Source organism: Hippopotamus amphibius, chromosome 6, assembly GCF_030028045.1.
Source record: "Hippopotamus amphibius kiboko isolate mHipAmp2 chromosome 6, mHipAmp2.hap2, whole genome shotgun sequence".
In the NCBI taxonomy this organism is placed as follows: domain Eukaryota; kingdom Metazoa; phylum Chordata; class Mammalia; order Artiodactyla; family Hippopotamidae; genus Hippopotamus; species Hippopotamus amphibius.
The window spans coordinates 9,325,166-9,349,409 of NC_080191.1; the positions used below are offsets into that span (position 1 = coordinate 9,325,166).

The 24,244-nt window shown below is 34.9% G+C and overlaps 1 protein-coding gene across 6 annotated transcripts in view; it reads right to left on the reverse strand.

Moving 5' to 3' along the window:
- The window catches only part of AFG1L (AFG1 like ATPase), a 226,522-nt gene that overhangs the window by 38,575 nt on the left and 163,703 nt on the right, over positions 1-24,244 (reverse strand). For all 6 annotated transcript variants that reach the window (XR_009054295.1, XR_009054296.1, XR_009054297.1 and 3 more), the window contains 2 exons: positions 6,325-6,395; positions 5,968-6,068 (listed from right to left, as the gene is read on the reverse strand). Coding sequence is in view for 3 of the 6 variants with exons in the window: in XM_057738766.1 (XP_057594749.1) it covers positions 5,968-6,068; positions 6,325-6,395 (172 nt within the window). In the remaining 3 variants the exon portion in view is untranslated. The remainder of the gene's footprint in view (positions 1-5,967; positions 6,069-6,324; positions 6,396-24,244) is intronic.

Below are 24,244 nucleotides of genomic sequence, written 5' to 3' on the forward strand. Positions count from 1 at the left end.
ACGCAACTAGAGATGATCATACTAAGTGAAGTAAGTCAAAAAGAGACAAATACCACATGATATCACTTATATGTGGAATCCAAAATATGGCACAAATGAACATATCTACAAAACAGAAACAGACTCACAGACATGGAGAACAGACTTGTGGTTTCCAAGAGGGAGGGGAGTGGGGGAGGGAAGGACTGGGAGCATAGGATTAGCAGACGTAAACTATTACATATAGGATGGATAAACAACAAGGTCCTACTGTATAGTACAGGGAACTATATTCAGTTTGCTGTGATAAATGGTAATGGAAAAGAATATTTTAAAAAAAGTCACTATGTGCATAACTGAGTCATTTGCTGTACAGCAGAGATTGGCACAACGTTGTAAATCAACTATACTTCAACAAAAAAATTAAGTTTAAAAAAAGAAGACTCTTATGAACAATTATACACCAACAAATTTGACAATCCAGAAGAAATGGATAAATTCCTAGAAGGATACAATGTACCAAGACTGAAACAGGAAAAAATAGAAAAGTTAGCAATGAAATTGAAACAATAATCAAAAACCTCCCAATGAACATAAGTCCAACACCAGACAGCTTCACTGCTAAATTCTACCAAACATTCAAAGAAGAATTAATACCAATACTTCCCAAACTCTTCTAAAAAATAGACACTGTAACACTTCCAAATTTATTTTATGAGGACAGCATTACCCTGATACCAAAACCAGACAAGGATGCCAGAAGAAAAGGAAGTTACAGGCCAAGATCCCTGATGAACATAGATGCAAAAATCCCCAACAAAATATTAGCAAACCAAGTTCAACAATACATTAAAAGGATCACACACAATATTAAAATGGGATTTATTCCAGTGATGCAAGGATGGTTCAACATGTGCAAATCAGTCAATGTGACACACCACATTAACAAAATGAAGGATAAAAATCATTTAATCATCTCAATAGATGTGAAAAAGGATTTGATGAAATTCAACATCCATTTATGATAAAAACTTTCAACAAAGTAGATACAGAGGTAATATACCTCAACATAATAAAGGCCATATATAATAAGCCCACAGCTAATATGAGACGCTATAGTAAAAAGCTAAAAGCTTTTCCTTTCAGTTCAAGAACAAGACAAAGATGCCCACTCTCAGAACTTTCATTCAACATAGTATTGGAAGCCTTAGCCAGAGCAATTAGGCAAGAAAAAGAAATAAAAGGCATCCATATTGGAAGGGAAGAAGTAAAACTGTCATTGTTTGCAGATGACATGATACCATATAAACAATATCCTAAAGACTCCACCAAAAAACTGTTAGAACTAATAAAAAGAATTCAGTAAAGTCACAGGATACAAAATCATATACAAAACTTTGTTGTGTTTTTATACACTAATAACCAACTATCAGAAAGAGAAATTAAGAAAACAATCCAAGAGGCTTCCTAGGTGGCTCAGTGGTTGAGAATCTGCCTGCCAATGCAGGGGACATGGGTTCGATCCCTGCTCCAGGAAGATCCCACATGCCGTGGAGCAACTAAGCCCATGCGCCACAACTATTGAGCCTGCACTTTAGAGCCCATGAGCCACAACTATTGAGCCCACGTGCTGCAACTACTGAAGCCCACACGCCTAGAGCCCATGCTCCGCAACAAGAGAAGCCACGACAATGAGGAGCCCGCACACCACAACGAAGAGTAGCCCCCACTCACCGCAACTAAAAAGAAAGCCTGCACACAGCAAAAAAAAAAAAAAAAAGACCCAACACAGCCAATAAAATAAATGAATAAATAAATAAATAATAATAATTAAAAAAAAGAAAACAATCCAATTTACAACTTCATCAAAAAGAATAAAATATTTCAGGAGAATCCACCTGCCAATGCAGGGGACACAGGTTCAAGCCCTAGTCCAGGAAGATAAATCCACATGCCACGGAGCAACTAAGCCCTTGTGCCACAACTACTGAGCCTGCATTCCAGAGCCCATGAGCCACAACTACTGAAGCCCACACACCTAGAGCCCACGCTCTGCAACAAGAGAAGCCACCGCAATAAGAAGCCTGCACACTGCAATGAAGAGTAGCCCCTGCTCTCCGCAAATACAGAAAGCCCATGAGCAGCAATGAAGACCCAATGCAGCCAATAAATAAAAAAAAAAAAAAAAAAAGTTTTAAAAAGAATAAAATATTTGAGAATAAATTTAACTAAGGAAGTGAAAGACCTATATACTGAAAACTACAAGAGATTAATGAAAGAAAGTAAAGAAGATACAAATAAGTGAAAGGATAGTCCATGGATTAGAGGAATTAATATTGTTAAAATGTCCATGCTACCCAAAGCAATCTATAGATTCAATGCAATCCCTATTAAAGTCCAAATGGTATTGTTCACAAAAATAGAACGAACAATCCTAAAATTTACATGGACCCACAGAAGATCCTGAATAGCCAAAGAAATCTTAAGAAAGAACAGGGCTGGAGGCATCATGCTCCCTGACTTCAAACTACATTACAAAGCTGTATTAACCAAAAAGTATGGTATTGGCATAAAAACAGATACATAGATCTATGGAACAGAATAGAAAACCCAGGAATAAATCCATATGTATAGTCAATTACTTTATGACAATGGAGCCAAGAATATACAATGGGGAAAGGACAGTCTCTTCAATAAATGGTGTTGTGAAAACTGGACAGCCACATGCAAAAGAATGAAACTTGACCACTATCTTACACCATACACAAAAAATTAACTCAAAGTGGATTAAAAAATTGAACATAAGACCTGAAACCACAAAACTCTTAGAAGAAAACATGGGCAGTAAGCTCCCTGACCTAGGCCCCAGTGATGATTTTTTTAAATCTGACACCAAAAACAAAAGCAACGAGAGCAAAAATAAAGTGGAAATACATCAGACTAAAAAGCTTCTGCACAGCAAAGGAAACCATCAACAAAATGAAAAGGCAACCTATGGAATGGGAGAAAATATTTCCAAATCATATATCCAAAACATATGAAGAACTCATTCAATTTAATAGCCAAAAAAATCCAGTTTAAAAATGAGCAGATCATCTGAATAGACATTTTTCCAAAGAAAACACAGATAGTAAACAGATACATGAAGAGATGTTTAACTTCACTAATTCTCAGGGAAATGCAATTCAAATCCACAATGAGATATCACCTCACACCAGTCAGACTGGCTATTATCAAAAAGACAAGAAATAACTAGTGTTGGTAAGGATGTGGAGAAAGGGAACCCTTGTGCACTGTTGGTGGGAATATAAATTGGTGCAGACACTATGGAAAACAATATGGAGGCACCTCAAAAAGTTAAAAATAGAACTACCATATGATCTAGCAATTCCACTTCTGAGAATTTATCTGAAGAAAACAAAAACACTAACAAAACATATATGTACCAGATGTTCACTGCAGCATTATTTACAGTAGCCAAGACATAGAAAATACCTAAGTGTCCATCAATGGATGAAAGTGAATGTTGTATACCTACATACTGGAATATTATTCAGCCACAAAAAAGAATGAAATCTTGCCGCTTGCAACAACATGAATGGACCCTGAGGGCATTATGGTAAATGAAATAATCAGTCAGAGAGAGAAAGACAAATACTGTATGATCTCACTTACATGTGGAATCTAAAAAAACAAAAACAAAAAAAAACAAAAAACCAAGCTCATACATACAGTGAGCAGACTGGTGGTTGCCAGAGGTGGGGGTTGGGAGTGGGAGAAATAGATGAAAGGGGTCAAAAGGTACAAACTTTCAGTTATAAAGTAAATAAGTCATGGGGATATGATGTATAGCATGGTAGCTATAATTAATAATACCAATCACATATTTGAAAGTTGCTAGAAGAGTAGATCTTAACAGTTCTCATCACAAGAAAAAATATTTGTGTAACTATATAAGGTGACAGATGTTAAGACTTGTGGCAATCATTTTGTAATGTATACAAATATATCATTGTTACACACTTGAAACTAATATAATGTAATAGGTCAATTATACCTCAATTTTAAAAAGTGTAACCCTTCCTCAAACTTCCATCACAGCTTAACACAAGTACTTAATCCAATCTATCATGTCAATGTCTAATGTCAAGTCATGCAGTCTGGCATAGTAAACATCCTACAATTACAATATGGATATAAAGCGAACCTATCTATGTAAAGCCACTGACAAATGAAGATCTGGCCAACATGAAGAAGAAAAAACTCAACAAGGATAAGGACACCATAAAAACTTTAAAAGAAAGTAACTGAAATATTCATGAATTAAAACAGGACTTTGAAAAAACTGATATCTTTAAATGTTTTTGTAAACATGATTTTCCATGTACTCGAAGAACCAAACCATGAAGTGTAGGATAGACTATTTCAACATCCTAAAATTTTGTCCAGAAAGTTATGCCAAAAATAAATAGTAATTTGTTCATTGTTTACTTTAGGAATTTAGTTCTTAGTTCCTATTAATAGTCCATATTTTTGTCAAATAAGATAATATCTATTTTTATAAGTGTTATCTTAATTTTTCAAGATAAATTCCCAATCAATCTTCTTCCTCACCTTCCCCATATAGTAGACTATGAAGATTTTGGTCCCTGATTAGTGGCTTTTTCCTGGTATTAAGTCTCCTGAAATAATGAGCATGTAAAAAACAGAGATAAGTACTCAGTAGCTGCTCCAAGAGACCACTTTTGCCTTACTACCCCAAGACACAGCAGGTCTGTCCTTCCCCTTTCCTCACTAGATCCCCTTCTATGGAAGTAGAGGGAGCTTGTCAGATATACAAGATTTTTCTCAAGTTTATTCCTCTGTCAAAGTAAGTAAGACTTACATGGAAGCCTTAATAAAATTATGCCTGAAGATATTAGGTTATTGGGACCTTGATGAGATTGACCCAATAGAAGTGTGAAGGGTCCATATCACCCAGAATGACTTTCATAGCCAGAGACTGACATTATCATCCTGTCAGAGGATTCTAATTCACCCTAATCTTTACTGGTCTTGAAGTGCTTTATTTCTGTGATAACATTTGTAGACTGGATTCATCTCTCTTGTTTGAAAACTACAAATTTAGAGGTAATGAAGTCACTGGTTTTTAAGAAAAGTAGTAGTCATAAAATGGCTAGCAGGTATGAGAAATACTTTCTCTTCCCCTTGAAAAACAATTCTTTTTTAGCTACCTAAAAGTCAAGATAAATCAGAGAGGCCAGTTGAAATGATAATTTATACATGACAATTGAGGTATTTTGCTTAAAGTTATATGTAATTGGCTTTGTTTTTCTCAAGATTTATAGTCAATTGAATACCCACTGAGTACTGAAAATTCCGAGAGCTTTTAAATGACAGAATTCGTATCTATAATTAATCTGTAATCAATGTCTTTCTTGTTAATATGAATATGTATGTATATGTATTTTTTCTCTGTTGAATATACTGTTGTACAATATAGATGTCACAGTTATAAAAATTCACTTTCTTTGATCCTGGCCCAAATAGGTCAGGTATTATAACAATAACATATGAGCCTTGAGAACAAGGAATGCAAATTCTTTTATGTCATACTTTGAGTCATGGTAGTATTACATCATCTTCCTTTCCTCATATACTAACCTCACCTTTTTTTTTTTTTTAATTTTCTTATGTTTGACTTTCACAAAATATCCCTAAAGCTGATTTTAGTTTTGCTTCCAGCAACAGTTGACAGTTCTCTCTGTATTTCTAATTTTGCTTTAGAGCCCTTCTAAGTGTAAATTTTGTGCCAATATCTATAAAAAGCACATGGACATATACAGATGAGTATTTCTCTTAATGAGACTTTTAAATTAGTTCTGACTCTGTGAATAGTATTTTAAAATCTGAAACAGGCAGAGAGGAAAATATGAAGTATTTAACATGTGAAAAGGCCAATGAGTCTGAACGTGTCTGGATACTCACTCTCTCACACAGCTCTTCAAATGTGCAGTCGGCAATGGTTCCACAGGCTTTATTCAGCCGCAGCTCTCTGCCTTGTACTTTTAGAATCCTTGGTCTAGTTACTATGGGAACATGAACAAAGACTCAATCTTGTCTGGATAATTACTATAAAATTCATCTCTTACAGATAGGAAATGCATAGCTTGATGAATAATAGCACATGATTCAACACATAAATTAGACAAAATGCTGATACAATGACTGCCACTTGAGCGTGGCATCAACCCATATACAGCAATGGAACTTATTAATTGGTCAGTGGAGATTGGGCATTGTGTTCTAAATGTATTCTCTTTCAAGAGAAATTAACTTACGTACAATCATTTTGTTTCTGAGCCAGCTCATCAAACAACTTATCCATGACAGCCTCCACATCAGCTTCACTTGTGCTACAGTGAAAAGAATAATAGAATATGAAATTAATAACACTTGAAGCCAACATCAAACAGCTGCCTGAGCCTGCTTAGCTTTTTGCCCATAAAAAAAAAAAAACAAAAAAAAAACAGAACAGGATGTTATGCTCTAAATACAAACATTAGATTTAGAATACACTTAAAAGCAGAGAATATTAACTCTCAGGTAGATGATTCTGCCTTATTTGCATACACTGAAAGACTTCTGTGCTTCTGGCTGTTTTCAGTAATGAGACGATACAGGCTGAGTAAATCCATTAATACTATGTGTACACAATGAGAAGAAAGGCTTCTGGCTCTCTCTCGCATGCAAAACAAGAGCAAATAGACAAGGCAGTCAAGCATCCAGCAAAGTATCCTTTGAAATCTCTACTGAGAGGGTACATGTGAAATTAAATATTGAAGCTGCCTTTTAAAAAAATGAAGTCAAGCCACTGACTGAGAGGATCAAACATCCAGAATCGAATTACCAGCTTCAAAATACCAACATGATCTGCACATCAATAACTTTATCAGACCTCAAGTATAAGGACAATTACAGACCACACAGTTTCTCTCAAAAGTGTCTTTGTAGGAAATTCAAGAAAACTCTCTCCTTCTGTGATGCCCACCATTGCAGCTACTGTGAAGTTAGTCTCGTCAAAGAATCCTTTGTATTCTAATTAGAAATCACCATATGGTTTAGAGAATCCACATATACAAATGTGATAATACTGTGGCCTTTTTTCCTCTCACTTTTTTTAAAAAAGAAGAGTTGATAAATTAACAGTCAATAAAATAAAATAACTGGCAGAAGAAATAAATGCTGTTAAAAAAAAAACTTCATGTGAAAATATGTTTACTTCAACTCTATGTACAAACTTATACGAGATGACCTGTCAATATGCTTAATTTTGACACACAAATCACTCTTATCTAGGTGTGGAAGCAATTAAACTCAATTCTGGACATCCATCTTAATAAAGTCTTATTGAAAACTAATATGATAAATTATTTTTTCTCTAGATTAGCTTAAAGTAAACCAAAATAATTTCTCCCTTGAGCTAATTATCAGGTGGCAGGCATTTAACACATAAACACCTAATTCTTCAAATATTCTACAATAAATGCCTTTAAAAATGCAACAAACCACAGTCATTATGCAGGGTTTGGAATTGTCACATTTCAAGTAATAACTACTCCACCTCAAGGATCTTAAAAATATCATTTGCAATGGTTAGCTTTGTGGGGGAAATTCTATTTGACTTGTACAAAGCCTGGTATGATATTTGAATAGAGCTGTATTAAATAAAATGACTCTACAGAAAGTGATTATAGAGACAATAAACAATTTCAAAGGTACAAAGAAATCATACAAGCCAATGTAAATGTCAATATCCACGCCAAGCACATGTATGTTTAGATAGCTTCGCCAACACCTTTCATAGGAACTCATGTGGAATCGTCTCCATCTTGCAATGGCAGTGTACAACACAACTGATGGAGAAGGGAGATACTTTTTAAGGGATATATAAAGAAGAGAGCAATGTCAGCCACCCAAGGACATCTGCTGGCTTTCAGAAAGTTAACCTCTCCCTAAGTTAGGCATGTTACTCAACAGAGGGGGAGAACTGAATTCTGAAAAATAACCAAAATAGAAGACAGTCACGTTTCTAAAAGCCTATTTGGTGAACAAACAATTGCTTATAAACTTCCTCAGTGGTGATTTCTTCTTTACTCTGTGTTCAAATACACTATAATATTAAAATATGGCTCATTAAACTTTAGCTAGGCCACATCTATGAAATTACTATATGTGATTTCATTTATAGTGAAACTATATGTGAAATGATACAACTATTTTTATTATAATAGTATCTTATAAGAATTCTATTATATTATCATAAAAAGTTACTCAGAAGTTACAACATGTAAAATGAAAAATTTTATTGGTGTAAAGTAATCTAAAAATAAACGTGCATAAAAGCAGTTTATGATTTTGTGAGACATTCATTTTCATGCATTGTCCTTTCTGTGGGTCATTAGAATGCATGTTTAAGCATAATTGCTAGGCCTCACCCTCAGAATTTTTTTTATTCATTAGGTCTGAAGTGTGGACTGAAAATCTCTACAAGTTCTTAGGTGATGTTGAAGCTGATGCTGTTGTTATTGATCTGGAGACCAGGCTTTTAATACTACTGCAATAGCGTATTTAATTATCCCATATTTTGGATGGATATTTGGGATGTTTCTAGCTTTTAAGAATTACAAATGCTATGAACATTCATATATGTTACTGCTTGGTTCATACAGGTATACATTTCTTCTGGGCATGATTCCTGGCAGTGGAATTTCTAGTTCATAGGATATGCATATATTCAACGTTAGTACATAATGCCAAATAGTTTTTCTAAGTTTTCTACCAGCGTATATTTCTACCATCAGTGTGTGAGAGTATTCATTGTTCCATATCCTTGTCAACGCTTGATATTGTCAGTCCTTTGGAGTTAATCATTCCTTAGGTGTATCGTGTATCTCATTGTGTCTTAATATCCATATCCCTGGTATCTAATGAGGTAGAGGACATTTCAAATGTTTATTGGCCATTATATGTCATCTTTTATGAAGTATCTATTCAAAAAACTCTTTGTTGACAAAATATGTGGTATTGTTCTTCTCTCTGTGGTTTGCTTTTCACTAATAGTGGCCTTTTGATGAATAGACACTTTTAATTTTAATGAGCTCTATTTTATTAACCTTTCCCTTTCTTATCATGTTTTGTGTACTGTTTAATAAATCTTCCCTTCCTCAAGTTCACGAAGATATTCTTCTATGTTAACTTTTAGAAGCTTTATTGCTTGTCTCTTACATTTAGATTTACCATCCTCTTAGAATTAATTTTTGTGCATGGTATGAGGTAGGGTTCATGTTTACTCCCCCTCCCACCAATATGCCAATGTAGTCTCCTTTCCATCACTGCTCTGCAAAATTACCTTTGTTATAGAATATGTGTCCATAAGAGTGCCTTTCTCTTCATATGACTGATTTGCCTCCACTTACCTTTACAATCAGTATCTTGAAATTTTCTCTAGCTTAATCATTACACATTAAATACATATCCCATCAAAGGCCATTTGAAGGATCTGAGCTGTTTATTACCAGTCTTCACCTCCAACTTGCATTTCCTTAAAGAAAAAAGTCTTAGCTCTAGTATCTGATGTATGGAATTTCTCCTTAGGCTAATAAATATAAATAAAAATATAAATATATGTTAAAAAAAAAAAAGCAGTTTATGTAGCTCACAACTGAACAGACTGTTATCCATCTAAGCCAACTTGCACTTGACCTCAGGGAGTAAGTTCTACAGACCTGCTAGGGGAGAGAAACCTTATCTTCATATTGTCTTAAAAGCAGGAGGGCAGGTCATGGAAGCAATTCTCAGTGTCCATCAACAGACGAATAAAGAAGATATGGTACATATATACAATGGATATTACTCAACCATAAAAAGAAATGAAATTGGGTCATTTGTAGAGATGTGGATGGACCTAGAGACTGTCATACAGAGTGAAGTAAGTCAGAAAGAGAAAAACAAATGTCAGATATTAATGCATATATGTAGAATCTAGAAAAATGGTACAGATGATATGGTTTCCAAGGTAGAAACAGAGACACAGATGTAGAGAATAAATGCATGGACACCAAGGAGGGAAGGCGGGGATGGGGGTTTGGGGGCTGAATTGGGAGACTGGGATTGACATATATACACTAATATGTATATAAAATTAGATAACTAATAAGAACCTACTACATAGCACAGGAAACTCCACTTCGCTGTACAGGAGAAAATAACACAACATTGTAAAACAACTATAATTCAATAAAAAAAAAAAGAATAAAAAATTAAAAAATTTAAAAAATAAAGCAGGAGGGGCTAGTGTGTGGTTTTGGTTTTATCAGATGTAGCTATAGTGATATAAAATAAATAATGATGTTATGAAAGAAATCATTACCAGAAGTAAATACATTCTTAATCCCTTAACAATAACTTACAAGAAAACATTAGTCTTCTCATGCTCTACTCAGACTTCAGATTTCCCTACTTAAGAGGATGCATCAATCAGAGCTCATTAACATTTTTAAGAATAAAAATTGACAAGTAAAAAGAGAAATTAAAACTTACCTGGCTATACTAGCCTAAAAGATACAGAGTTTTACTTAATATTCAAGTTCACATCTGGTTTAACACCTTTGAGTATGTTTTGTAATTCTAGTAAAAAATTTGGATGATTCTGAACTTTTTCAATGTGTTACACATGGAATAAAAAAAGCTCATCTGTTAAGTAACTATTATGTAGCAGTTAATTTATCTATACCATTCCCACCTTACCATGTAGCATATGTTACTATCACAGTTTTATTGAAGTGAAAAATGAAACTCAGAGAATCAAGTCATTTTATCTAAGATCTGAATACATAACAATTTAAATTTTCTGTATAATGGAGAGTATTATAAATAAAATGTATAGGCACATCAAACTGGGAAACACAGTGGCAACATTTATGGCACACAATTAATATTTTCAATGTATTAAAAATTCCAACATATAAAAAACTGAATACCCTAATAGAAAAACTGTCAAAGGATCTGAATAGGCAAAGTACATTAAAAAAATAGCTCAGTGGGCAAAAAAAGCATATGTAAAGTGGTTCATTCTTACTAGTGATAAAAATGCAAAGTAAAATTATGAGAGGCTATACTTTTACCTAAACTGGCAGAGATAAGGAAAAAGACAAAATAGCTGGACAAGCATAGGTAAGGGGGAAAAGAACCCTCTTATGTACTGCTGGGAGGAATGTAAAACTGGTACAAGAGTTCAAGGCAACCAGATAAGATGTGAAAAAAAAAGCATTAAAAACATGCATATCATATCACCCAGCTCTTCCACTCATAGGAATCTCACTTATGGAAATGATAATGGTTAATGACTACAAGGATGTTCACTGTGACACTGCTAACATCAAAACAGTGAAAAAGAACCTAAGTGTCCAACAATGGGGAATCTGAAGTACATCTGGACACACCCATACAATGGGTCATTATGCAGTTCCTGCATTGTGCAATTTTTCCCTCTTGTCCTGGAACTATAATTAAGGCTCAAAGCTGATGAGTAGAAGTGCTAAGTACCCCCAAATTTCTAAAGAGAACCACTAATAAGCCACCAATAACTGGATCCAGACTCCTGTCCCTGTGGTTAAATAATGAGAGGAATCAGCCCTATTCCAAATGCCACCCACCTCCACCATCCCCCTTATTCCCCACACCAGTGTCTTTATAAGGAGAGGAAAGAGGATCAGGAGTTATTGGTTTTTGTGTCTAGTATTTGTGATAAGAGCCTTTTCCCTCCCTTCCCCTTAGGAGAGAAGAGGGTGATTTACCCTCCCCCAGAAACAAGTGATGAGGGAAAGTGATTCTTAGAGAATCACTTGGAAAGAGTAGGGAAGCCTGGAAGAATGAAAGACTGGCATTGCTTTCCTTAGTTGGATGAGCAGGACCTTAGTGGACTGAGAAATCAGAAGGTGGGAGGTGGGATGCTAAGCCAAGATGAAACAATCTGGTTCTCACCAAAAACTCCCCAAAGGTTTGGCACTACTAGATATACTCAAAGATACAGGTGAGGGGTCAGGCTGGAAACAGGGCCATTGTTTGAAAATACGACAAAGGCAGTTCCTTAGATTCTCTCCTTTCACCTGGACAGCCAGACTCCTATAACTCCTCCACTCCAGCTGAAACTGCTAAGTTTACTGTCAGGGATAGTTTTAACACTGAGACAGAGTGAGAGACAACATACTACAATTCTGCAAAGTAAACAGTGAAACCAACAGTCCTTACCTCTTCAGCATCCAGAACCCTACCAGTCCAGGAAGCTTCCATCCCAAGAAGTAGACAGAAAGATTGAAAGAAACGTTCTAGAGGAAATTGAATAGTCAAAAAAATGACCTGCAGATACTGACACTTGGGGGTTCTTCAACCTTATCACCCTCTAGTGAAGCCCACCAATCAATAAAACCCTATCTATGCACACAGAACTTCTAATAAGCTTTTCAGTGCTTCATTCTTAAGTGTGAATGGACAACAAGTATTTCTAAGCATTTAAGGAAATCCTCTAGGATAAAAGTTAAAGATCACAATAAAGAAGCAGAGAAAAGGATCTTGAAGGAAGGAAAGAAAAAAATACAGAGACCAAAAGGGGAAAACTACACTCTAATATGTGTATTATATAGGCACATTGCATTGCATTTCATAAATGCTATAAATCAAAAGGACAATTTGGTCAGAAGAAAGAGCTCTGCATATGGTTGCTAAATAAAAAATTTAAGGAAAAAAGGTTGAAGTAATTTTTCAGAAAATAGAGCAGAAAGACAAAAAGATGGAAAACAAAAGAGAGAATAAAAGAATTAGAAGATAAACCCAGAAGGTTCAATATCTAACCAGGAAGCGTTCTAAAGACTATTGGGGGGGGGGGGGGTGGGGGGGGGGGTGGGAACAAATTATCAAAGAAGAAAAGAAAATTAAATTTCCTAGAACTGATTTTCTAAATTGAAAGACTCCCAACACAAAGAATGGGGGGAAAGCTCATTCTAAGGCACATTATCACAAAGTTTTAGGAAACTAGGAATAAAGAAAGAATATCCTAACAACTTCAGAAGGCAAAAACAGGTCAAATATAAAAGGTCAAGAAACGTTCACATCAAACTTTGCAACAGCAATAATGGAAACAATGGCATAGTGCCTAAAAGTTTTGAAGGGAACATTACTGTCAAACTATCCATGCCCAGTCAAAATATTAATCAAGTAAAATAAGGACATTTTTCAGACAGATGAGCCTTCAAAAAATATATTTCCCATGCGGTCTTCTCAGGAAGATAGCAGAAAGTGTGCTCTATCAGAACAGGGAGAAGAGTTATGGTTCTAGTAGGGCCAACTAAGCTCTGCCCTAGCTGACTCTCCTGCTGACGGTAGCTGTAAATGCTGCGCAAAGCACAAAAACAGGTAACCTGAAGGCACTGGAAAGGGAACAGAAGCAGGCAGATTCTAGAAGATGCCGACACTTGGGACAAGGGAAAAATGGCATATTACTGATTTTTACAGCTTTCAGACTAAACACAATAAAATCAGTACTGCTCAAGGCAACTAAAATTCCAATAGAAAACCTACAGTCCTTACGGCGTGAAGGACCAGAGGAGAGTTGTGGGTAATCACACAGCTGGAAAACCAGAGGGAATTCCAGAAAAAGTGTTTCCAAATTTCCAAAATTAATATGGAAAATTCCTGAAATCCTAATTCGGTATTTATCACAATACTTTATGTGTTCTCAAATAATGAGTGTCCATAACAATAAACAGTGAATCATTTTTCTATTATAGGGTTATACTAAAAGTTTCAGTAGTTTCCTGTCCAAAAAACTCCATAATAATAATAAGCTCATGGCTTGTCACTAGTATAAGTCAGTATACTATGACAAGATCATGTATTTCAATAACATAAAAATGATCTCAGATACCTGATAAAGACTTATGATAGTAGAAAAACATTAGAAGGAAACATTAATACAAAATAAATGCTAAATAAAATTATTTTAAAATTTAAATACAGCAGAAATTTAATATGTGAAAGTCATTATTTTTAAGGTTTTTATTCTGTTATTTTTTAAGGCTTTTGAAACACAAAGTATTAATTACCGAATCTGATAGTCCTGACCTTTGCTGGTTAACAAATATTCCAGACATAGGAAAGTGTCTTTCATTTTGCACTCAACATTGATCAAATCAATAAGAGTGTGTCCTAAATCATTTTCAAATTGGCTATTAGGGTACATATTGCTTCATATAAACTCATTTCCTTGACTAGCAAGTGTCTGGCTTTGTTTACTAAATATTATGTAAGATTCATCCTTATTGATGCATGTAGTAGTTTATTTTTGTTCTGTAGAGTAATAGTCTATTGCGTGAAAATACCACAATTTATTATCATTCTACTGTTGATGAGTGTATTAGTCTTCTAGGGCTGCCACAAAAGAATACCACAAACTGGTGGCTTAAAACAACAGAAATTTATTTCATCACAGTTCTGGAGGCTGGAAGTCTTAAGATCAAAGTGTGGGCAGGTTTGATTTCTTTTGAGGTTTATCTCCTTGGCTGGTAGATGGCCATCTTATTGCTGTGTCCTCATATGGTCTTTCCTCTGGTGTCTCTTCCTCTTCTCATAACGACACCAGTCCTATGAGATTAGGGTTCCACCCATATGACCTCATTTAATTAATTACATCCTTAAAGGCCCTGTCCCCAAATACAGTACCACTAGCGGTTAGGGCTTCGCCTATGAATTCTGGTGGAAACAATTCAGTCCCTAACGGTGAGCATTTGTGTAGTTTATAGTTTGGGGCTACTGTGAACAGTACTACTGTGAACATTCTAGTACGTGCCATGTGGTAAACTTCTGTACACATTTGCTGGGTATATAACTAGGAGTAGAATTGCCATTCATAGGGTATATCTATGTTCAGCTTAGTAGATACTGCCAAGCAGTTTTCCAAAGTTGCAGCAATTTACTCTTTCACTTGTAGTGTACAAAAAGTTCTACTTGTTCCACATCCTTGTCAACACTTGGTATTTTCCATATCTTCCATTTTAGTGACTATAGTGGATATATGATAAATAATTTTAATCTAAGTTGCCTCAAATTATCTTTGGAAATGGAATAAAAATACAAATATAATTTAATCAATGCTATCCAGAAGAATTTTCTTGGTAAAATGCTACTATGATACACATGAAAATTTGTAAATCTATTCTTAAAAACATCTAAGATCTCTTGACTTTTTTAAGTAGGAAATTTCAAGAATGCAACTTTATTGTAAGAATTTCAGCCAGAGAAAATGCCTTTAACTTCAAAATGGGGGATGGGGGTGGGGGTGATACACTCGTAATGGAGAAAAACTAGAGTAATAGCAGTGAGTCTGCAACTCCAGGGCCTTCTCGTCAGTTTTCAAGTGAAAGTATTTAAAAAGACAGCAGTATTATCTTACACTAAAAATCTGTACTCAGAAATACAACCATGTCTGTGAAGCTCTAAAAAAGGATGAAGGTCAGCTAGTTTCAAAAAAAAAAATCAAGTGTCTGGAATATACAACCCAAGGTTGGCAACAAGTATATTCAGAAAACAAATGTACAAATCCACACAAGGATATAGATCATACCAAAATACAAATAGTGATTAATATTACTCTCAAATTACAAACATACTTGACTATTTCAGCCTAGGAGAACTTAGGAGGGATGAAGCCTGGTAGTCAAAAGCAGCTGCATGGAAAAGCTACAGCCTAAAGATGGCACTAAATTGAACGTGATTTTTTCAGTGTGAAAGTGAAGTTAAATTCAGAGTTTTCTTCTGGGGCCACAAGAATATCATGTCTCATGGGTGGAAGAATAGGTTCTGCTCAGCTTTGTGTAGTTCAATTTTAACCATAGAGGTATATCTTAAGGAAATATGACTTGAGTAGCACTAAAATGATCAGGAGAAAATACAGGAATTAAGCTCAGATGCTTTGGAAAAGCATCCCCTCTTCTCTCATGAGGGGAGACAGAGACATAAGCTCCTACAAGTGAGTAGGGATAAAGAATTTAAGGGGGACTCCCCTGGTGGCTCAGTGGTTAAGAATCCGCCTGCCAATGCAGGGGACACGGGTTTGACCCCTGGGCCAGGTAGATCCCACATGCCACAGAGCAACTAAGCCCCTGTGCCACAACTACTGAGCCTGCGCTCTAGAGCCCACAAGCCACAACTACTGAGCCTGTGTGCTGCAACTATGGAAGCCTGCACACCTAGAGCTCACGCTCTGTAACAAGAGAAGCCACGGCAACGAGAAGCCCATGCACTGCAACAAAGAGTAGCCCCCGCTTGCCACAACTAGAGAAAGCCCACTCGCAGCAACAAAGACCCAATGTAGCCAAAAATAAATATGTGTTTTTAAAAGTTAAAAAAAAAAAGGTTTTAAGGGACTTTAATTCTGGGTAACTGCCCCATTAGTGGGATGCTACACTAGAGCAGGTAAGACGCAAAATAGAAAATCTGCTCACAAATAATCAAAAGGTGACCACAGTAAGAGAATTAAAAGTCATTTCTGAAGAATAAGCAGAGTCACTCTCTTCAAATGCTTTTTGTTGGGGAGTGGAGTGTGAGCGGCCCAAGCAGAGCACAGATTCTTTTTCCTTTGTTCTAAATGCTCTGGGTAAAATCCACCTATTTCATTGCTTCTGTCACCTTTTGTTAAGCTCAGAAACTGCAGTGGAGGGGCAGGTTTCTATTTTCTGTTGAGTAGAACTACTGTGTCTTTAAGTCAGAAAAGCCCTGGAATCGACCACTATTTCGTTGCCAGGAAATTTGGCATCAACAACTACAGGAATTCTGGAGTACAGTACCGTGGATTAAAAGTCTGACTGCTTCGGAAGTATGAGAATCATGATTTATTTTTCCATGTTAAATTAGTAAACAGAGAGGAAAGTAATCAGTCATTTCAATTTTGAGAAAATTTCTATGGCTGAAATCAGGCATTCAATATAAAACTTACCCTCGAGAAATAGAATATGTCAAAAAAGACCTTGTTGTTGCTGAATCATTTGAAATTCTCAACAAAAATTCCAAAACAAGTGGAGGTTTCTAGAAGAGGGTCACACATGAATTTAAATGGAAATTAATTTCTTTAAGAACCTCCTACTTCATTAGGATTGACTCAGAGGAACAGAATGCTACCCACACTTTGCCCCTTTATCCCCTTTTAAAAATCAACAGCTTGTTAAGGTATCAACAATTAGAATAGGGTTGGCTTTCCTTGGTCCCTCTCTCTCCATGTTCTCTATTCCAGAGAGCCAAAGTTGATTCAACGAGGAAGAAATTTCCCCCTCCTCTTGGAGTTCTTGTGCCAAACTTCCCTGGCAGTGAGCCTTCTCACTCTACCGATTCCTTGTGCATTCATGCTGTACAGCTCTTTGTGCTCGCACCAAACATAATCTGGGGCTACAAGCAGGTCTAAGATTAAGTTGGTTTATACTCGCCTTAATACAAAACAGACTTGGTTGCATTTCAAATCCTGTAGGTTTGTTTTACATAACAGAATCAGTTGTTAGGAGGGATTTTGTCCTAGTATTTATCTTCTTCTCAATCACTCAGAGGCTTAATTGACTGTTCAGAGATCCATTTCAGTCTCTAAATTTCCCACCCTTCTCAATCACCTGGAGAGTAACTTAACTGGTTCCATTAATCTTGACCTATGTATAATGCAGCAAGCAGGATCTAGCACCTTTAGCTCTCAAATTCCAGACCTTCACCCACCCTTCTCAGCCCCAAACTCCATATAAAATTTCTACTAAATCTATACATTGCATTCCCCCCAAATAAATCAGTGCTGTAACACATAAAATTGCAATTTAGTCTACCAAGAATAATTATTTTTCATAAAATTTCAGAAAGGCTACAATGATTGAATACTTTAAACAACAACAATAAAAATGAAGAAGAAGCTGAGAGTAAGAATCTCTAACTCCTCTTTAGGTGAAGAAGATAGTCACATCTACCTTAGAAAGAGAAGCCGGGGAGTTTTAATAGGCTAAAAAAAAAAAAAAAACAAAACAAAACAGGTACACAGCAAAAGTAAGTAAAGACATAGGACTTTTGCCAGTTCAGCTTTACTTATGTTGAAGATTTTTTTAGTTATAAATGTGATGTATTTGAAGATGAAATAACAAGCATTCTAAGGAAATTTAGCAACTTTCTTCAGTACTTTTATATGTTTAAGTATATATATTATCTACTCACGTACATATTGTATATATAGCTTATTTACACTTTACTAGATGAGTACAGTCATACAAGTGAATACTCTGTCAATATATTTAGCTGGAAATGGTTAGCCAGCTCTATTCCGGTCCTCTCTCGCCTGCTGGAAAACAAGCACTGTAATATGCCACTGTCTAATTACAGTTCAATAAAGGAACAGAAGATAAAAGGTGTGCTGAGCTGACTGATGGAACCCGATACTGAAATATATACAAGATGGACTTCTTTTGCTGCTTTCCCGTTTTTTAGGTGGTGCTTCAAATAGTTTCAAATCCTTGAAATTAATGTTTAATTCAGTAGTCCTTGAGTTAATATAAGTTTAATAAATATTTAAATGTTCATCTAAATTATGTCAAATAGGACAATTTTGCGATTTTTAAAAGACATAATAAATGGCCTACCTGACTATGCCCTATAGTATATAAAGCAGAAAACTGTTATTGTTATATTTTACTAATACACAGTTATAAGCTTGCAATGTCACAGAGCCTCATTCATTGATAAAATATCAATAGGAGTTCTTATGACAAAGACACTACTGTGTATCTACTTTTGAGAAGCAACCATATTTTCCCACCATAGAAACCTTTTCCCTACAGGTGGCCTTAAACATTCATTACTAATACTCACATTTTAATTATCAAAACATATAGCATCATACAATGCTTCATTTTGAATTTGAGACAATATTTCAGTTTGAATGAAACTTTATACTTCTCATAGAGATAAAAGTTCTTCACTGAAAAAATGACAAAAAATATAATGGAAAAAAGTCATTAAAAGGATGAAAATATTACACTAAAGATATTCACTTAATGAAAAAGAAATCAGTAAAGGAAGAACAGAGAAACATGAAAATCATGAACTATAAAGAAAATGAAAATTAAAAGAGCAGATGTAAATCCAATTATATCAGCAATAACATAATTTGTGAATGAATTACAATTTAATCAAAAGGCAGAGACTGGTAGACTGGATTAAAAAATGAGTTCCAACTATATGCTATCTACAGGAGATATGCTTTAGATTCAAAGATACAAATAGGCTGAAAGTAAAAGGATGAAAAAAAGATGTATCATGAAAACAGCAACCACTACTAATATCAGACAAAATAGACTTTAAAACAACAACAAAAGTGTCATTAGAGACTTAAAGGAATATTTTATAATGATAAAAATATCAACCCATCAGGATGTTATAGCAATTACAAACATATACGTATGTGCCCAGAAACAGAGCTCTCAAAATACATGAAGCAAAAACTGACATAACTCAAGAAAGAAATAGACAATGCAAGAACAATAGCTGGAGACATCAATATCCAACTTTCAATAATGGATAGAACAACTGGGGAGAAGATCAACAAGAAATAATAAGACTTCAACTTCACTATATGCAAATTAGACTAACAAACACATATAAATACTCCACTCAATAACCACAGAATATACGTTTTCTCAAATGCACATGAAATTTTCTGAAAGAGAGGTCATATCCTAGGCCATAAAACAAGCCTAAATAAATTCAAAAGAATTGAAATTATACAAAGAATGTTCTCCAGTCACAGCAGAGTGAAATTAGAAATTGGTAACAGAGAGTTATTTGAGAAATTCACAAATCTGTGGAAATTAAACAGCACATTCCTAAGTAACCAATGGGTCAAAAAAAGAAATCAAAAGGAAAATTAGAAAATACTTTGAGACAATGAAAATGAAGACATAACATACCAAAACTCATGAGATGAAGCAAAAGTTGTGCTTATAGGGAAATTTATAGTCATAAGTGCCTACATTAAAAAGGAAGAAAAATCTCAAACCAACAACCTAATTTTCTACCATAAGACCATGTACAAGGAGAAAATTAACCTAAAACAAGTAGAACTAAGCAAATAATAAGCATTAGACTGGAAATTGATGAAATAAAGAATAGAAAAATAATATAGCAAATCAATAAAACCAAAAGTCAGTTCTTTGAAAAGGTGAATAAAATGGATAAACCTTTAGCTAAATGGACTGAGAAAAAGAGAGAAAACTAAAATTACTGAAATCAAGGATGAAAGAGAGGACATTACTACCAACCTTACAGAAATAAAAAAGAATTATAAGGGAATACTATTAACAACTATATATACTAACAAATTAGATAACTTGGATAAAATGGGCAAATTCCTAGGAAGACCCAAACCACTGAAGCCAACTCAAGAAAAAAAAAAAAAATCTGAATAGAATAGAACTCTTCAAAACTCATTCTATGAGGCCAGTATTACCTTGATAGCAAAATCAAAGACATCATCAAAAAAGAAAACTACTGACCAATTTCTCTCATGGATATAAACACAAAAATCCTCAACAAAATACTAGCAAACTAAATCCAGCAATATATAAAAAGGATTATATATACATCACGACCAAATGAGAATTATCCCAGAAATGTAAGATTGATTTAAAATCCAAAAATCAATTAATAAAATACACCACATCAATAGGATAATGGGCAAAAACCACATGATCATCTCAATAGAAACAGAAAATGCATTTGACAAAATCCAACACCTCTTCATGACAAAAACACTCAAAAACTAGGAATAGAAGGGAATGTCCTTAATCTAATAAAGGGCACCTATGAAAAACCCAGAGCTAACATCATAATTAATAGTGAAAGACTGAAGTCTTTCCCCCAAGCTCAGGAATAAGACAAGAGTGCCCACTCTCTGTGATAGAATAAACCACTTCTATTATTTCACTGAAGTTTCTAGACAGGAAATTTAGGCAAGAAAAATAAATAAAAGACATTCATATTGGAAAGGGAGAAGTAAACTATCTCTGTTTCCAGATGACATGATCTTGTATTTAAAAAATCCTAAAGAATCTACTAGAAACTATTAGAACAAATAAACGAGTTTAGCAAGGTTTCAGGTTACAAGATCAATATGCAAAAATCAATTACATTGCTATAGAGTAGCAATGAAGAAACCAAAAATGAAAATGGGAAAACAATTCCATTTGTACTAGTTTCAAAAAGAATAAAATGTTTATGAATAGGTTTAACAAAAGAATTACAAATTTTATACACTGAAAACGATAAAACATTGTTGCAAGGAATTAAAGAAGACCAAAATAAATGGAAAGAAAGCTGTTATGAGTTGAATTATGTCCTCCAAAAAGATGTTAAGGTACTAGCCCCCAGTACCTGTGAATGTGACCTTATTTTGAAACAGTCTTTGCAAATGTAATTAAGTTTAGATGAGGTCATACTGGATTAGGGTGGTCCCTAATGTGATAACTGGTGTCCTAATATGAAGAGGAAATTTGGAAACACACACACACACAGAGAAACTATGAAGCTAAAGGCAGAAACTAGAGCAATGTGCCTACAAGCCAAGAAATTCTACCAGAAGCATGTATTCGCCTTCATACCACCCAGAAAGAAGCAAACTGCCAACACTTTGATTTCAGAATTCTGGCCTCCAGAATGAGAGAATAAATTTCTGCTTTCTAAGATATTTAGTTCGTGGTACTTTTATGGCAGCCCTAGGAAACGAATAAAACATTACATGTTTATAGATCAGAAGACAATATTGTAGTCCCCAATGTGATTTACAAATTCAACACAATTCCTATCAAAATTCCAGCTGGCATCTTTGTAGAAATTGACAAGCTGACCCTAAAATTCATATGGAAATTCACAGGACCCAGAATAGCCAAAACAATCTTGAAAACACAACAAAACAAAACAAAGTTGGAGGACTCACACTTCCTAATTTCAAAACCTAGAATAAAGTTATGGCAATCAAGACAGTGTGATATTGACATAAAGTTAGACAAACAGATCAATGGAACAATTGAGAGACCAGAAATAACCCTTTACATTTACAGTTAGTTGATTTTCAAGAAGGGGGTCAATACAATTCAACAGGGCAAGAATAGTCTTTTCAACAAATAGTGCTGGGGCAACTAGATATCCACATGCAAAAGAAAGAAGATAGACCACTACCTCATACCACATATAAAAATAACTCGAAATTAACCAAATACTAAATGTAAGAGCTAAGGCTATAAAACTCTTAGAAGAAAACATAGGCATAAATCATGTGATCTTGGATTAGGCAACAGTTTCTAAATGTGACATCAAAAGCATAAGCAACAAAAGAAAAAATAAATTTGACCTCATTAAAATTTAAAAATTTTGTGCTTCAAAGGACACCATGAAGAAAATTTAAAAAAAAAAACAAAAACAGAATGTAAGAATATTTTTGCAAATCATATATCTGGCAAGGGATTTGTATCTAGAATACAAAAAGAACACTTAAAATTCTACAATAAAAAGACAAATGACCCAATTTAAAAATAGGCAAAGTACAGAAAAGAATGAAATTAGAACGTTTTCTCACATCATATATAAAAATAAACTCAAAATGGATTAAAGACCTAAACGTAAGACCAGAAACCATAAAACTCCTAGAAGAAAACATAGGCCGAACACTCTTTGACATAAATCTTAGCAATACTTTTTTGAATCTGTCTCCTAAAACAAAGGAAATAAAAGTAAAAATAAACAAATGGGACCTAATTAAACTTAAAAACTTTTGCACAGCAAAGGAAACTATTGACAAAATTAAAAGAAATCAATATAAAACATAAATAAAGAATAAAACAAAAGCTGTTTCTTTGAGAAGATGAATAGAATTAATAAAACTCTCGCTAGCATATTCAGAAAAAAATAGAGATTTGTACCTTTCTAAAAAACACTTTTTATTGTGGAAAATTTCACACATATATACATGTAAAGACAGTAGTATAATAAACCAGATGTAACAATCGCCCACTCAATACATGGCCTATCTTGTTTCATCTATACCTCCCTTCAATTCTCCCACCCTGGATTATTTTAAAGCACATCCCATACATTGTATTATTTTATCTGGAAACATTTTAGTTTATGACTATGCTATGACTTAAGTAGATAAACCTGTATGTTCCACGTCATGATGCTAAGAATAACATTTAATCTGTAAACATCAAAAATGTGCCCAACTAAATAAATAAATAAAAATTAAAAATAAGAGAAGTCTTACTTCCTAGTGGTCCAGTGGTTAAGACTCCATGCTTCCACTGCAGGGGGCGGGGCGCAGGTTCAATCCCTGGTTGGGGAACTAAGATCCCACATGCTGCACTGTGCAGCCAATAAACAAACAAACAAACAAACAAAAATGTCCCCAACGGTCTTCTTCTCTTCACCACACTTAAGAATTGGCCAGATCAACAGCCCGAACCTCATGAAACTAGACAGTTTCTCTCATTGCCAGAGGCAGAAATTCTATCCCCTGCCCTCTGAGGAACAGACTTCAGGAAGGCCTAGTCTGGTCTTTTTTTTTTTTTTTTGGAATATAATTGCTTTACACTCTTGTACCAGTTTTTGAGGTACACCAAGCTCAATCAGCTGTATTTATACACATATCCCCATATTCCCTCCCTCCCTCGACTACCCCCCCACCCTCCCTGTCCCGGCCCTCTAAGGCATCATCCATCATCGAGTTGATCTCCCTTTGTTATACAGCAACTTCCCACTGGCTATCTATTTTACAGTTGGTAGTATATATATGTCTATGCTACTCTCTCACTCCATCCCAGCTTCCCCTTCACCCCCTGCCCACCCAACCTCAAGTCCCCCGGTCCATTCTCTGCATCTGCATCCTTATTCTTGTTTTGTCACTGAGTTCACCAGTACCATTTTTTTTTTTTTTTAGATTCCGTATATATGAGTTAGCATACAATATTTGTCTTTCTCTTTCTGGCTTACTTCACTCTGTATGACAGACTCTAGGTCTATCCACCTCATTACATATAGCTCCATCTCATTCCTTTTTATAGCTGAGTAATATTCCATTGTATATATATGCCACATCTTCTTTATCCATTCATTTGTTGATGGGCATTTAGGTTGCTTCCAC